Source organism: Entelurus aequoreus, linkage group LG12 (assembly GCF_033978785.1).
Source record: "Entelurus aequoreus isolate RoL-2023_Sb linkage group LG12, RoL_Eaeq_v1.1, whole genome shotgun sequence".
Taxonomy (NCBI): domain Eukaryota; kingdom Metazoa; phylum Chordata; class Actinopteri; order Syngnathiformes; family Syngnathidae; genus Entelurus; species Entelurus aequoreus.
In genome coordinates this window covers 66666083-66683582 of record NC_084742.1, presented here as the reverse complement: position 1 = coordinate 66683582, position 17500 = coordinate 66666083, and the positions used below count along the sequence as shown (strand labels likewise).

Sequence of the window (17500 nt, the reverse complement as noted above, 5' to 3'; positions counted from 1 at the left end):
TCATCCCAACACAATTGTTACAATCACCAAAAAGTCTTTTACTGTGGATCATTTTCACTGTACAAGCAGATATAAATATGCAACCATAAAACTGTTGTCTGTAAATGGAAAAGGTGATTAAACTACTAGAAATGTGCACATTACTAAATCATGAAGGGAAAATAAGCAGGAAAAGGAAGACAGGTGGCCTGGGACTTGTAGTGTTGGCTATGAGGGAGTGGATTTATGGTACAACACTGCCTCCTAGTGGAGATGTATGGCATGATGTTCTTCCATGCAACTAACATGACCCTTAAATGTACTTGTGATCTGCTCAGCTCATGATTCTCTCACACACACACAATTATAAATGAGGCCTTTTCAGTCCAAGGTTTGGCCAGACTAGACCGGAAAGTGAGGTCAGTCACAAGGAAGGGTCAAAGTTCAGAAGTATTTACAAAACGGGTGGGTCTTCTTTTTTCTTTACTGCCGACTCTTGAGCGAATCCACTAGCCTGTGAAGAAACAAAAAGGTATTTAAACGAGGCCTTCATGCTTGTAACATTGTAGCTAGAGATGTCCGATAATGGCTTTTTTGCCGATATCGTCAAACTCTTAATTGCCGATACCCATATATACAGTGGTGGAATCAACACATTATTATGCCCCGCTGGATGCATTAAACAATGTAACAAGGTTTTCCAAAATAAATCAACTCAAGTTATGGCAAAAAAAAATGCCAACATGGCACTGCCATATTTATTATTGAAGTCACAAAGTGCATTATTTTTTTTTAACATGCCTCAAAACAGCATCTTGGGATTTGGGACATGCTCTCCCTGAGAGAGCATGAGGAGGTTCGAGGTGGGCGGGTGTATTTTGTAGCGTCCCCAGGCATGTGATTTGACCACAATGAAAAAGACTGAAAAAAATGTGGGGTTTTTTCACCAATTTAACATGCTAAAATTAACAAAGACAGCACCATTTGAAGAAAATATTTTAGTGTTTAAAGACATGAAAACATCATTAATAGAACATACATAACCCAATGATCCTAATGAATCACTGTATATGCTTCAGTCCCAACAGTATTTAGTCACTAATATTTACATCTTGTGTTCATTTCACATCCACAGGTGTCACATTGATCAGTGTTATTATCTACAGTTTATTTACAGTATTACCACATTACTTCAGTTCATGTAATGTAAACATTTCATTCTTTTCGCCAAAATAGGATATACATTTATGAAAATAATTAAACATGTTTAGTAGGGATGTCCGATAATGGCTTTTTGCCGATATTGTCCAACTCTTTAATTACCGATATCAACCGATACATGCAGTCGTGGAATTAACACATTATTATGCCTAATTTGGACCACCATGTATGGTGAAGATAAGGTACTTTTAAAAAAATAAAAATAAAATAAGATAACTAAATTAAAAACATTTTCTTGAATAAAAAAGAAAGTAAAACAATATAAAAACAGTTACATAAACTAGTAATTAATGAAAATGAGTAAAATTAAGTGTTAAAGGTTAGTATTATTAGTGGACCAGCAGCACGCACAATCATGTGTGCTTACGGACTGTATCCCTTGCAGACTGTATTGATATATATTGATATATAATGTAGGAACCAGAATATTGATAACAGAAAGAAATGGGGGAGGGAGGTTTTTTGGGTTGGTGCCTTAATTGTAAGTGTATCTTGTGTTTTTTATGTTGATTTAATAAAAATAAAAAATTTAAAAAACGATACAGATAATAAAAAAAACGATATCGATAATTTCCGATATTATTGGACATCCCTAATGTTTAGTATTGTTTACTCATATTTGAAAATAGGAAATAATAATGTGAGGACACTGACATATTGCATGAAACAAGTGTGAAAATATTTACCTCCAAGATTGTTACACCACTGACAATAGTTTCAAGAGACTACATAAGAACTTAATATTACAAAATAGTATTATATGCAAATTTATTTCAAATAAATTGTTAACTGGATTCAATAATGCGACTCTTTGAATTTCATAATATATTTTCACGTGGCTTTTTATTTTTAGAAAAACCCATTTATATTTCGCAAAGCAATAATTGGTAAATATTTAAAACAAACATGCGTATTTCGCAAGCAAATACTTTTTAGCTTACCTCATTATTAACAACCCTGTCTGCAACTGAAGTGGGCGGATCTTTCCTCTCCATGTCTACGGCAGTTGTCGATGTAAACAAAAGATGAAGTCCGTAAGGTTTGCTCACTTTCGGTTGACATCCAAAAGTACCAGCTAGTGAAAAGTTTGTTTTCCTTGCTTCAAGTTGTTTCATATGTTGTTGGCGTTTCGCATGTACTTCCAAAGCCTTGAAACCTCGTGATCCATAGTCAATATTATCATGACACCACGTGCACAAAACCTTTCCGGGACGATCGATTTTCCGAATAAAATCACCGAACAAAGTCGTAACTTTCTTCTTCCCAACAGTATCAGTGATTTCCCTTTCCATCCAGTCCCATCGGAACTTATTTTTGACATGTTTATCAATTTCTTTTACTCGTAAAGCGTCCTTTCTCTCGAGAACCGACATTGTTTACATATGGAAAATGGCCGTAGTAACCATTATGAATGATGACGTTATTAACGTCATCATTCATAACAGATGTCCTGATTGGTCACAAGGAACATATCGACCAATCAACTACGGCGTAATATAAACTACGTCTCGAATCTTGATTTAGGGTCGGGGAAAAAAACGGGAGATAATTTTTTTCCCCCCCGAGATTAAAAAAGACGGAATTCCGACTTTAGGCGGAAAAATCACATGCCTGGTCCCGGAAGGGTTAGTGCTGCAAGGGGTTCTGGGTATTTGTTCTGTTGTGTTTATGGTTTGTCGTTCTTGTTTGGTGTGGGTTCACAGTGTGGCGCATATTTGTGACAGTGTTAAAAGTTGTTTATACGGCCACCCTCAGTGTGACCTGTATGGCTGTTGACCAAGTATGCGTTGCATTCACTTGTGTGTGTGAAAAGCCGTAGATATTATGTGACTGGGCCGGCACGCAAAGGCAGTGCCTTTAAGGTTTATTGGCGCGCTGTACTTCTCCCTACGGCCTTTTAAAAAGTCATACATTTTACTTTTTTAAACCGATACTGATAATTTCCCATATTACATTTTAAAGCATTTATCGGCCGATGATATCATGGGACATCTGTAATTGTGGCCTACCACTCCATTGCTTCGTCCAGGCCTGTGCCCTTGGTGGCTGAGGTCTTGAAGATCTGCCACTTCCTGTCTTTGAGGGCGGGAAGACCCAGTGCGTTGGCCACCTCGGCGGGCGTCATGGCCTGGTCCATGTCTTGTTTGTTTGCAAACACCACCAGGATGGCCTTCTTCAGCTCCTCCTCCTGGACACAAGTAACCATGACAACGCTGCTAAACCCCCCCCCCCCCCCCCCCCCCTCAGCTATCGGGATGGAGTGACGCCACTCGCCTCCAACATGGCCACCAGCTCGGACTTTGAGATGCCCATTCTGTCGCGGTCGCTGCTGTCCACCACGTAGATGACGGCGTCCGTGTTGGAGTAGTAACATCTCCAGTAGGGCCTGTGTGGAGGAGACAGTCCGCTGAAGAGAACCGTGCTTTGTAGGGGTGTAACGCTACACAAACATTTGGGTTCGGTACAGTAAGAAAACAACAAAATATACATTTTTGGGTTATTTATTTACCAAATTTGCAAAATCTTCCACCAGAAATATTTTTCTTAGTGTAATATTTGATGTGAAGTAATGGGAACCTTGGATAGGTCAATAATTCATAATAACATTGATTTTGATTCAATATTATGTTTTGAGCAATGACAGTTTGAAAGAAAAACAGCTTTGTTTTATTAGTCAACATTGCAACTTTTTCTAAATTACATTTAACCTTTTTTATTTCGTTTTTGTTTATTTTAATAGTATTTTTAGAATGTGCCGTGGGCCTTTAAAACATTAGCTGTGGGCCGCAAATGGCACACTTTTGACACCCCTGCTATAGATAATAAAACATTAAATGTGATAAAAAGCAGTTTATCATAACTCTCTCTCTGTCTCTGCCCCTCCCTCACCAATGCTGCTGTTTGTTTTGTTTTTAACCCCTTCTTAACCCTGAACGTACATTGAAAACACACGCAACCCTAACTCAAAATGCCGGACATTTGAGGCATTTAAGAAACTCCAAAAGAGGACATGTCCGGTGAAAAGAGGACGTATGGTCAGTCTATCCTAGCCCGTTAGCTGCTAGCATGCCGTGTGTTGTGCCTCGGCGTGCATTGTTTACACAACGTGCGTTACGCTACTTAATATGTCCGTGTGGAAACTCGTTCGGTACACCTCCGAACCGAACCGGAACCCCCGTACCGAAACGGTTCAATACAAATACACGTACCGTTACACCCTTAGTGCTTTGTGTTCTTTTATTGTGTACCTGATACTTGTCTGTCCTCCCAGATCCCAAACCTGGAACTTCAGATTCTTGTATGTGACAGTCTCCACATTAAAGCCGATTGCTGCAAAGACAAAACAAACAAGTGTGTAGTAGTAGTAGTAGTAGTAGCCTTCAGAACCAACAATGTCTGTGCACTCTAAGGTAACGGGCACATACAGTTGATAGATCATGGTCATAGATCAGTGTTTTTCAACCTTTTTTGAGCTGAGGCACACTTTTTGTGTGCAAAAAATGCGGAGGCACACCACCAGCAGAAATACTTAAAAGACGAAACTCAGTTAATAAAAAGTCGTTGTGGCAATTGTTGGATATGACTTTAAAGCATAACCAAGCATGCATCACTATAGCTCTTGTCTCAAAGTAGGTGTACTGTCACCACCTGTCACATCACACCCTGACTTATTTGGAATTTTTATGTGTGTGTTTTACTTCTTGTCTTGCGCTCTTATTTTAGTGGCTTTTTCTCTTTTTTTGGTATTTTCCTGTAGCAGTTTCATGGCTTCCTTTGAGCGATATTTCCCGCATCTACTTTGTTTTAGCAATCAAGAATATTTCACTTGCTTTTATCCTTCTTTGTGGGGACATTGTTGATTGTCAAGTCATGTTCGGATGCACATTGTGGACGCCGTCTTTGCTCCACAGTAAGTCTTTGCTGTCGTCCAGCATTCTGTTTTTGTTTACTTTGTAGCCAGTTCAGTCTGGTTCTGCTTAGCCTTTCCTAAGCTTCAATGCCTTTCCTTAGGGGCACTCACCTTTTGTTTAGTTTTGGTTTAAGCATTAGACACCTTTTTACCTGCACGCTGCCTCCCGCTGTTTCCCACATCTATAAAGCAATTAGCTAGCGGCTGCCACCTACTGATATGAAAGAGTATTACACGGTTACTCTGCCGAGCTCTAGACAGCACCGACACTCAACAACAACACATCGTTTGCAAAACATATTTTTAATCCAAATAGGTGAAATTAGATCATCTCGCGGCACAGTTGTTGAAAAACACTGCCTTAGCCAATCAGATCACGAGTTGTCAGTAAGGCCTTCTTTACGCGTCCTGTGATTGGATACTCACTGGACAAGCGGTAGAAAATGGATGGTTTGAGCCGCGGCGGTGCTATGCAGACCAGCGGATGAATTGAACATAGCTACTTTTTTAACCCACAAAGAAGGAGAACAAAAGGTTGATTAGGTGTCAGATATATATTTGCAAGGCCATTTTCAAGAAGGATATTTAAAGAGAAAGTACATCTTTTTTTTTACAATTTAAATGTTGACAGTACCACATAAGATATGTTTTAATGGCAGATGCAGGTTTAACCTTGTGATATCACCTATTGTGGCCTTGTGGTTAGAGCAGTGATTTTCAACCACTGTGCCGCGTGAGATATTGTCTGGTGTGCCGTGGGAAATTATGCAACTTCACCTAATTGGTCCAAAAAATATTTTTTGCAAATCAATAATCATAATAATGTGCCGTTGTCTAGTGCCTGTGCTGTGTAGAGCTTGGCAGGGTGATCTTGTAATACTCCATACCAGTAGGTGGCAGCAGGTAGTTCATTGCTTTGTAGAAGTCGGGACACGTCGAGGATGGTTTGTCGTGATCCCAGTATGCAGAGCACAGCGGTAGACGGCGTGCGGGTAAAAAGGTATGTAACGCTTAAACCAAAAATCAACAAAAAGGCACTGTAGCATAGGAATGGCTATTTTAAAACCAAAGTAAAACTGAACTGGCTACAAAGTCAACAAAAACAGAATGCTGGACGACAGCAAAGACTTACAGCGTGTGGAGCAAAGACGGCGTCCACAAAGTACATCCGTACATGACAATCAACAATGTCCACACAAAGAAGGTTAGCGTACGCACAACTTAAATAGTCTTGATTGCGAAAACAAAGCAGGTGCGGGCAACAGCACTCAAAGGACGGTGTGAAGCTGCTACAGGAGAACACCAACAAAACAGGAAGGGTCACCAAAATAACAGCGCAAGACAGGAACTAAAGCACTACACACAGGAAACTCAAAATAAGGCACGACAACCTGGTGGAGTTTCATTTTTTAACCTTTTCTGCTGGTGGTGTGCCTCCGCTCAAAAAAGGTTGAAAAATACTTGGTTAGAGTGTCCGCCCTGAGATGGGTAGGTTGTGAGTTCAAACCCCGGCCGAGTCATACCAAAGACTATAAAAATGGGAGCCATTACCTCCCTGCTTGGCACTCAGCATCAAGGGTTGGAATTGGGGGTTAAATCATCAAAAATGATTCCCGGGCGTGGCCACCGCTGCTGCTCACTGCTCCCCTCACCTCCCAGGGGGTGAGCAAGGGTGATGGGTCAAATGCAAAGGGCAAATTTCACCACAACTACTGTGTGTGTGACAATCATTGCTACTTTAACTTTAAAGATTTTTAAATGCGCCAGAAAATAACCCGTTTTGTACACGGTTGATGTGCTTCAACCATACTGAAATGTCAATACCAGATCTTTATGGTCTAATATCCACACTTTATAGTTCAGGGGTGTCCAAACTTTTCCCACCAAGAGCCGCATACTGAAAAGTGTTGACATTTGTTTGTTTAAAAAGTGCTAGTAAGTATGGGGGAGACATTTTGAAATGTGTTTATTTTGAAAAAAAATAGCTAATAACTCATTTTTTAGAGCGAGAGAATACACTGTTATAGGTGACTAAGTATATTATTAATAGTTTACAAATCTCAGCTTTTTTGCTCTTTTTTTGACAGATGTTATTTGTAAATATACACAAAAATTCCGGTAGAAATGTATACCGTATTTTTCGGAGTATAAGTCACACCGGCCGAAAATGCATGATAAAGAAGGAAAAAAACATGTACCGGTAAGTCGCACTTTTTGGGGAAATGTGTTTGATAAAAGCCAACAGCAAGAATAGACATTTGAAAGGCAATTTAAAATGTCTAAAGAATAGTGAACAACAGGCTGAATAAGTGTACGTTATATGAGGCATAAATAACCAACTGAGAAGGTGCCTGGTATGTTAACATAACATATTACGGTAAGAGTCATTCAAATAACTATAACATATAGAACATGCTATATGTTCACCAAACAATCTGTCACTCCTAATCGCTAAATCCCGTGAAATCTTATACGTCTAGTCTCTTACGTGAATGAGATCAATAATATTATTTGATATTTTACGCTAATGTGTTAATAATTTAACACATAAGTCGCCCCTGAGTATAAGTCGCACCCCCGGCCAAACTATGAAAAAAACTGCCACTTATAGTCCGAAAAATACGGTATTTGCACCCAGTATCAGATTGATACCTGCTTGAGTTTTATTTGGAATCGGAAAGAGAATCAATGGTATTGCATATCACTACTGATCATGTCAGGGGCGGAGCTTCAGGGGAGGGCGGGCTTTTCGCACTGCTCGTGTCCAGAGGAGCTATGATCGTGCAAACCATAGACATCTTCTAAGGGTACGCAGCATGGAGCGCTACTGCCTACTGGCGCTGACGAGACGCGGGGCCGCCATCTTGGAGTGGTGATCCGCTCCACTCAGTGCAATTCATTTGGCAGGAGCAATGAACTTTCAGCGCATTTAATTCACTTTACCTCACTGAATACCACTGATTTTCACACGCTTTTTTGTCAGACGTGTAGCTATGATAAAGGACACATGTTTTATTATTCATAGTTTGCTCAACATTAATAGAATATTGTTATATGCTATAAGTGACCAGATGTCCCAGATCAAAACTGGGAATATAATCCCAGAGAAGGGGGGAAAAATGCTCAGCTATTTTGAAGTTGAAGAAACAATATGATGAGGTTATATATACATGCTACATAAACAATGTATGAATATATTAGATATCTATACATCTTATAGACTGTATCTCTGTTGCTGCAGCAGCAGAGAGTTTATTCTGTCTTGACACTTTGTATTGATATTTTGTATTACATTCTTCCCTTAAATGATCATGTTTACAGTGATTGTTTTATATGTATTTTTATGTACGTCGCTTTGGATAAAAGCGTCTGCCAAATACTTCAACATAAACATAACTTTTACAATCTTTATCTTCATCATTTATTTCAACTTTATGTTATTCAAGTATGACATCTTTAAATGTAATTAATTTAATTGACAAGCAATTCTATTATGGTCATACTCTTGTTTGCTAGCGGCTAGGATTTCAGTACTATTGAAGATCTTTGCTCCTTCTCAACTCTGTGGTTAACATTCTTTTCACAAAATACAACCAATAGTACATTAATGTTAAATCTTACTTGTGAAAAGTCATCCCCCGATTCCTAATTTCAACAGTCCGCTCATTTGAGCAGGAAAACGCTGAACACCATCTTTGTTTTCTACCTGTCAACTGTCAGTTTAGCATCTTTGTTTTCTACCTGTCAACTGTCAGTTTAGCATCTTTGTTTTCTACCTGTCAACTGTCAGTTTAGCATCTTTGTTTTCTACCTGTCAACCGTCAGTTTAGCATCTTTGTTTTCTACCTGTCAACCGTCAGTTTAGCATCTTTGTTTTCTACCTGTCAACCGTCAGTTTAGCATCTTTGTTTTCTACCTGTCAACCGTCAGTTTAGCATCTTTGTTTTCTACCTGTCAACTGTCAGTTTAGCATCTTTGTTTTCTACCTGTCAACCGTCAGTTTAGCATCTTTGTTTTCTACCTGTCAACTGTCAGTTTAGCATCTTTGTTTTCTACCTGTCAACTGTCAGTTCAGCATCTTTGTTTTCTACCTGTCAGCTGTCAGTTTAGCATCTTTGTTTTCTACCTGTCAACTGTCAGTTTAGCATCTTTGTTTTCTACCTGTCAGCTGTCAGTTTAGCATCTTTGTTTTCTACCTGTCAACTGTCAGTTTAGCATCTTTGTTTTCTACCTGTCAACTGTCAGTTTAGCATCTTTGTTTTCTACCTGTCAACTGTCAGTTCAGCATCTTTGTTTTCTACCTGTCAGCTGTCAGTTTAGCATCTTTGTTTTCTACCTGTCAACTGTCAGTTTAGCATCTTTGTTTTCTACCTGTCAGCTGTCAGTTTAGCATCTTTGTTTTCTACCTGTCAACTGTCAGTTTAGCATCTTTGTTTTCTACCTGTCAACTGTCAGTTTAGCATCTTTGTTTTCTACCTGTCAACTGTCAGTTTAGCATCTTTGTTTTCTACCTGTCAACTGTCAGTTTAGCATCTTTGTTTTCTACCTGTCAGCTGTCAGTTTAGCATCTTTGTTTTCTACCTGTCAACTGTCAGTTTAGCATCTTTGTTTTCTACCTGTCAACTGTCAGTTTAGCATCTTTGTTTTCTACCTGTCAACTGTCAGTTTAGCATATTTGTTTTCTACCTGTCAACTGTCAGTTTAGCATCTTTGTTTTCTACCTGTCAACTGTCAGTTTAGCATCTTTGTTTTCTACCTGTCAACTGTCAGTTTAGCATCTTTGTTTTCTACCTGTCAACTGTCAGTTTAGCATCTTTGTTTTCTACCTGTCAGTTTAGCATCTTTGTTTTCTACCTGTCATCTGTCAGTTTAGGCTGCTCGCCGGCTCCTCGTCACCACTTCAAGATGGCGGCCCAATTTCTCGCGCCAATGCTGCGTCTACTTATAACATGTCTATGGTGCAAACAGTTTATTTCTAATCACCGTATGCGGGGTCACACTGTAGTTTGCCCCAGTCACTATGCAAGACTGACTTTAGTGATTTAGTAGATGTAAAAAGTGAATATGTGTAAGTTACAAGTGGATCTACACAATGTCATTTGGGTAAAATGGTCATCAAGCCATCCAATGTCATCAGTCAATGTCAACAGAGAACAAGCTAGGTGAGTATTTTTACTACAAAGTGTGAAGAGTTCCTTGGGTTCTTCCTACGGCTCCGAGCAAACACGAACCCAGGTCACCTGCATCAGAGGCGAGCGCGCTGACTACCGAGCCTGGCCAATCCGCTTGATATCACAAGGTTTAAAAAGGGGCCGCTGGGTCGTGATGCACTTACTGGGAATGGTGGTGACAACCTCGCCGACCTGCAGCCGATACAAAATGGTGGTTTTCCCCGCGCCGTCCAAACCCAGTATCAAGATCCTCATCTCCTTGGTGCCAAAGAGGCCCGAGAACAGACTCGAGAAGAAACCACCTGGGGGAGTGGGAGAATCAGAATCAGACGTTCTTTGATAATCCCTTTCAAGAGCAGACAAACATTACAGGGAGACAGAACAGGATCAAACATTACAGGGAGACAGAACAGGATCAAACATGACAGGGAGACAGAACAGGATCAAACATGACAGGGAGACAGAACAGGATCAAGCATGACAGGGAGACAGAACAGGATCAAGCATGACAGGGAGACAGAACAGGATCAAGCATGACAGGGCGACAGAACAGGATCAAGCATGACAGGGAGACAGAATGGTAAATGGGTTATACTTGTACAGCACTTTTCTACCTTCAAGGTACTCAAAGCGCTTTGACACTATTTCCACATTCACACACTGATGGCAAGAGCTGCCATGCAAGGCGCTAACCAGCAGCCATCAGGAGCAAGGGTGAAGTGTCTTGCTCAAGGACACAACGGACGTGACGAGGTTGGTAGAAGGTGGGGATCGAACCAGGAACCCTCAGGTTGCTGGCACGGCCACTCTCCCAACTGCACCACACCGTCACCACACAGAACACGATCAAACATTACAGGGAGGCAGAACAGGATCAAACATTACAGGGAGACACAACGGGATCGGACAGAACAGGATCAGACATGACAGGGAGACTGAACAGGATCAAACATGACAGGGAGACGGAACAGGATCAAACATGACAGGGAGACGGAACAGGATCAAACATGACAGGGAGACAGAACAGGATCGCTGCCAGGTCTGCCAACTTCCAGTGCCCCTTACAAAAAAGGTGAGAAAACACTGGTGGGGGTGAGAAAAAAAATATTCAGTCTAAGCCTGGGCCCCTGGAGAGGGGGTGCAGACTGAGGCCAAGGGGAAAAAAACCTCATAGCCATAGCACACATAAGCATGTGTGTAAGAGGGAAACATTAAAGACATTAAAAGAGCAGAGCTGATGCAATCAGCCACTTCTACGTACAGCTACAAAAGTAAAAAAATAAAAACATATACACTGTGGTGGCCTCTGCTGTGTTCCACGCCATCGTCTGCTGGGTTGGGGGGGGGGAGCATGGCCAGAGACAGGAGCAGACCCAACAAAGCAACCAAGAGAGCCGACTCCACCCTCGGCCGCCCACCAACTCTCAGCCAGTGTCCAGTCTGCATGGATGAGCAATGAGACCGAGGATACGTCCAAGGAGACGGAGGTGTCCGATACCTGCTCATTCAGCCAAGACACTGTGAAGCTTGTCCAGCTCCGCAGTTCTGTTCTCTTCATCCACATCCCCTCCAGTCTCTCCAAACTCTGCAGTCCTGTTTCTTCATCCACATCTCCTCCAGTCTCTCCAAACTCTGCAGTCCTGTCTCTTCATCCACATCTCTTCTAGTCTCTCCAAACTCTGCAGTCCTGTCTCTTCATCCACATCTCTTCTAGTCTCTCCAAACTCTGCAGTCCTGTCTCTTCATCCACATCTCCTCCAGTCTCTCCAAACTCTGCAGTCCTGTCTCTTCATCCACATCTCTTCTAGTCTCTCCAAACTCTGCAGTCCTGTCTCTTCATCCACATCTCTTCTATTCTCTCCAAACTCTGCAGCCCTGTCTCTTCATCCACATCTCCTCCAGTCTCTCCGAACTCTGCAGTCCTGTCTCTTCATCCACATCCCCTCCAGTCTCTCCAAACTCTGCAGTCCTGTCTCTTCATCCACATCTCCTCCAGTCTCTCCAAACTCTGCAGCCCTGTCTCTTCATCCACATCTCCTCTAGTCTCTCCAAACTCTGTAGTCCTGTCTCTTCATCCACATCTTCTCCAGTCTCTCCAAACTCTGCAGCCCTGTCTCTTCATCCACATCTCCTCCAGTCTCTCCAAACTCTGTAGTCCTGTCTCTTCATCCACATCTCCTCCAGTCTCTCCAAACTCTGCAGTCCTGTTTCTTCATCCACAGACTATAAACACGGGAGCCATTACCTCCTCAGCATCAAGGGTTGGAATTGGGGGTTAAATCACCAAAATGATTCCCAGGCGCGGTCACTGCTGCTGCTCACTGCTCTCCTCACCTCCCAGGGGGTGAACAAGGGGATGGGTCAAATGCAGAAGATAATTTCACCACACCTTGTGTGTGTGTGTGTGTGTGTGACAATCATTGCTACTATATACACATATATATATAAATATATATATATACATATATATATATACACACACATATATATACATGCATACGTATACATACATATATATGTATACATACACACACACACACACACACACACACACACACACACACTAACTCTTAACTTAAATTCCAGCTAGTTAGCCAGGATTATCTTAGCATGATTGATTGATTGATTGAAACTTTTATTAGTAGATTGCACAGTGAAGTACATATTACGTACAATTGACCACTAAATGGTAAGGGAGGGGTCACACAATGTTGTGCTTATTCTTCAATGCACATTGCAACCACTTGTATTATTTAAACGCGTGTTCACTTCACAGCAAAACAAATGATTTAAACATTTAAAAGAGGGTTGACGTCACAAGAAAACAATGATTTAAACATTTAAAAAAGTGTTGACGTCACAAGAAAACAAACATTACTCCGGGCTAACAGCTAGCATGGCGCTAGCTAGCCGAACCACGTGTAAACTGTATGGCAAAAGTCAAACATTTGCGTTTTTAATGATACATCTAAAGTAAATAGACGCACGTATGCAAATGTTTGGAGAAAATTACCCATTTTGACGAAGACTCGGCTCTCGTACCGCAGCAGGAGGTTGGATTGGAAAATCCTTCTTCCGTGTGGTGACGTGTCGTCAGATGACGTCATCAACACGCGTACTTTATTTCGTCGCTGTCACTGCCCGCCCGGTTCACGCATGCGCGAAGATTACGTCACTTCCTGGAAGACGCTTCTGCTGTTTTAAGTGTTTTATTGACGTGTCGTACAAAACAAACAGCTTATTTAGTAGTAAAAGAGAAGTAAAATGCAGCATTAAACAGGTAGCTATAAATAATCAGGACATATTGCCGCAATTTAATCAATTTGGACTTTTCTGTCATTGCAATGAAGGACGCACGGGGGCGCTACTGACTCCCATCACGCCATGTCTTGTTTATGTGAGGATTTTTTTAAACGAGGCATCCATCCATCCATTTCCTACCGCTTGTCCCTTTTGGGGTCGTTTAACCTAAAATCTATGTTTCTTGTTTGTTTTTTAATTGATCAACAAACATTCATTTATAATTCAATGTCAAAGAAAGAAAACCAAAGCAAATACACAGTATTAAATATTAATAAATAATAATAATAAAAAATATGAAATAAATGTATAATTCACACAAAAAGTCAAGGCACTTTCAACGTCAAAGAAAGAAAACCAAAGCAAATACAGATAGAGTATTAAATATTAATAAATAATAATAATAAAAAATATGAAATACATTTATAATTCACACAGAAAGTCAAGGAACTTTCAACATCAAAGAAATAAAACCAAAGCAAATACAGAGAGTATTAAATCTTAATAAATAATAATAATAAAAAATAAAAAATACATTTATAATTCACACAAAAAGTCGATGCACTTTCAACATCAAAGAAAGAAAACAAAAGCAAATACAGATAAGAGTATTAAATATTAATAAATAATAATAAAAATATAAAATACATTTATAATTCACACAAAAACTCGATGCACTTTCAACATCAAAGAAAGAAAACAAAAGCAAATACAGGTAAAGTATTAAATATTAATAAATAATTTAAAAGCAAAAAAGAAATAAAAAGGGCCATCTAAATCATTTTTTAAAAAATTAACAGAGATATCAAGTTAAGGGCTTTTGTACTCTTAATCATTCTCCAAGATTTGATTGATAATTGTAAACCATTAAGCCAATTAGAAAATATAGGCTTTACTTTCATAAATCGACATTTTATCTAGAAAATATTTTGCCTGAAAACATTTTCTGTGTTACTGTGATAAAGTAGGTTACTCTGGACGCGGAATGCTAGTCTGATATCTTCTTAGGACCAGGACTCCGGTCAGAGAGTAGGACACAGAGACGCTTTCAGGCACTCTTTAATGGTGAAGTTGGACAAGTGTGGTATAGGTGTGTGTGTGTGTGTGTGTGTGTGTGTGTGTGTGTGTGTGTGTGTGTGTGTGTGTGTGTGTGTGTGTGTGTGTGTGTGTGTGTGTGTGTGTGTGTGTGTGTGTGTGTGTGTGTGTGTGTGTGTGTGTGTGTGTGTGTGTGTGTGTGTGTGTGTGTGTGTGTGTGTGTGTGTGTGTGTGTGTGTGTGTGTGTGTGTGTGGTCTAATGGGAACACGTACACAGAATGATTAGGATACATTTAGGCAATATAACATGCAATAATATAACAGGATATGTATAATGTTATATATAATATAATATACTCTACAATGTGTTATAAAACAAATGTACATGGACTACTAAAGCAGTCCATTAGAGATGAATGGAGAATAAGCACTGTTGATTTAAACGTGGTCTGTGTCGCCCTCTAGTGATAGGATAGGGTAACTACTGTGTAACAAGAAGTATTAACAGGGCGAAAGTTGAGCTGGCGTCAAACAAACACTCGGTTAAGGCTACATCTAACACATTATAGGCATTTTAGCATTAATAACCCTGCTATATTCGACGTAAACTTACATTTTAGCCGGGAACGCGCACAATGCTGTTTACACAATCACCCAAGAGCCCATATTACGCAGAAACGCTACAAACCGGAAATGACGTCTCAGACTAGATCGCCAAATTAAGAGCACAGGAAATCAAAATGCCATTTAAGGCTGCTGAGCACATCGTTCTGGTTTCTGTACGTTTGAAAAGAAATGATGCATTTTTAAATGACGTTTTGTTTGTATACAATGGTGTTGTTGTTGAACACTGGGCCTATATTTACAATATGCAAACTCAGTGACGCACTTCCCATACGATATAACTCAATATTTAACAAAAGATTGAGCAATTCACATAATAAATCAAATTAAATGCAATCGTCATATAAACAAAGCCTGGTATTAAAAATATAAGAGACAATATATACACATGAAAAAATAAAGTACATCTATTAAAAACTGGGCTTATCTAAAAGAACTTAAATTCCTCCAATGAATATAATAATTTATGGGCTTATCTACTTTTGAAAAGTAAAAATAAAAAACAAAATCTCGTTGACATTTATGACTTAAGTGTTATTACTTACAACAACAATAAAGGAATTGATTGATTGATTTGAACTATTTTCCAAGATGTTATTAACAATTTAAAATCATTTAACCAATGTGAGAATTTGGGTTTTCCTTTTTATGTTTGATGAATTAAGCCTGGAATATAATAACATTAAAAAAACATTTTCTAGGTCGTTTTAATAAATAAAAATGCCAATAAAATACCCAAATTAACCTCTTCTACGGTGAATTAAAATATGCACTTCCCATACGATATAACTCAATATTTAACAAAAGATTGAGCAATTCACATAATAAATCAAATTAAATGCAATCGTCATATAAACAAAACCTGGTATTAAAAATATAAGAGACAATATATACACATGAAAAAATAAAGTACATCTATTAAAAACTGGGCTTATCGAAAAGAACTTAAATTCCTCCAATGAATATAATAATTTATGGGCTTATCTACTTTTGAAAAGTAAAAATAAAAAACAAAATCTCGTTGACATTTATGACTTAAGTGTTATTATGACAACAACAATAAAGGAATTGATTGATTGATTTGAACTATTTTCCAAGATGTTATTAACAATTTAAAATCATTTAACCAATGTGAGAATTTGGGTTTTCCTTTTTATGTTTGATGAATTAAGCCTGGAATATAATAACATTAAAAAAACATTTTCTAGGTCGTTTTAATAAATAAAAATGCCAATAAAATACCCAAATTAACCTCTTCTACGGTGAATTAAAATACGCACTTCCCATACGATATAACTCAATATTTAACAAAAGATTGAGCAATTCACATAATAAATCAAATTAAATGCAATCGTCATATAAACAAAACCTGGTATTAAAAATATAAGAGACAATATATACACATGAAAAAATAAAGTACATCTATTAAAAACTGGGCTTATCGAAAAGAACTTAAATTCCTCCAATGAATATAATAATTTATGGGCTTATCTACTTTTGAAAAGTAAAAATAAAAAACAAAATCTTGTTGACATTTATGACTTAAGTGTTATTATGACAACAACAATAAAAGAATTGATTGATTGATTTGAACTATTTTCCAAGATGTTATTAACAATTTAAAATCATTTAACCAATGTGAGAATTTGGGTTTTCCTTTTTATGTTTGATGAATTAAGCCTGGAATATAATAACATTAAAAAAACATTTTCTAGGTCGTTTTAATAAATAAAAATGCCAATAAAATACCCAAATTAACCTCTTCTACGGTGAATTAAAATACGCACTTCCCATACGATATAACTCAATATTTAACAAAAGATTGAGCAATTCACATAATAAATCAAATTAAATACAATCGTCATATAAACAAAACCTGGTATTAAAAAGGTCAATTAAATATAAGAGACAATATATACACATGAAAAAATAAAATACATATATTAAAAACTGGGCTTATCTAAAACAACATAAATTCCTCCAATAAATATAATAATTTATGGGCTTATCTGCTTTAAAAAAAATTTTTTTTTAAAAATCTCGTTGACATGTATGACTTAAGTGTTATTGTGACAATGACAATAAAGGAATTGATTGATTGATTTGAACTATTTTCCAAGATTTCATTAATAATTTGAAATCATTTAACCCAATGTGAGAATTTGGGTTTTACTTCTGCAATATAATAACATTAAAAACCATTTTCTAGGTCGTTTTATTTAATTAAAATACCAATAAAATACCCAAATTAACCTCTTCT

The 17500-nt window shown here is 38.4% G+C and overlaps 3 protein-coding genes across 3 annotated transcripts in view; 1 reads left to right on the top strand and 2 right to left on the bottom strand.

Annotated features, from left to right (window-relative positions):
* LOC133661310 (small subunit processome component 20 homolog) overlaps window positions 1-709 on the top strand; it is a 10661-nt gene extending 9952 nt beyond the window's left edge. Inside the window, exon 3 of the mRNA XM_062064439.1 lies at window positions 1-709. This exon is cut by the window's left edge and continues 246 nt beyond it. The gene's annotated coding sequence lies outside the window, so the exon portion shown is untranslated.
* The window catches only part of LOC133662466 (FYVE, RhoGEF and PH domain-containing protein 4-like), a 205945-nt gene that overhangs the window by 126220 nt on the left and 62225 nt on the right, over window positions 1-17500 (bottom strand). The window lies entirely within an intron of this gene.
* Window positions 452-13430, bottom strand: LOC133662463 (ADP-ribosylation factor-like protein 1). Its single transcript, XM_062066478.1, has 6 exons — window positions 13295-13430; window positions 10446-10583; window positions 4449-4530; window positions 3475-3586; window positions 3210-3388; window positions 452-493 (listed from the first exon to the last, which is right to left on the bottom strand). Exons 1-6 carry the CDS (start codon window positions 13386-13388, stop codon window positions 463-465), a joined length of 636 nt encoding a protein of 211 aa, XP_061922462.1. The 5' UTR covers window positions 13389-13430; the 3' UTR covers window positions 452-462.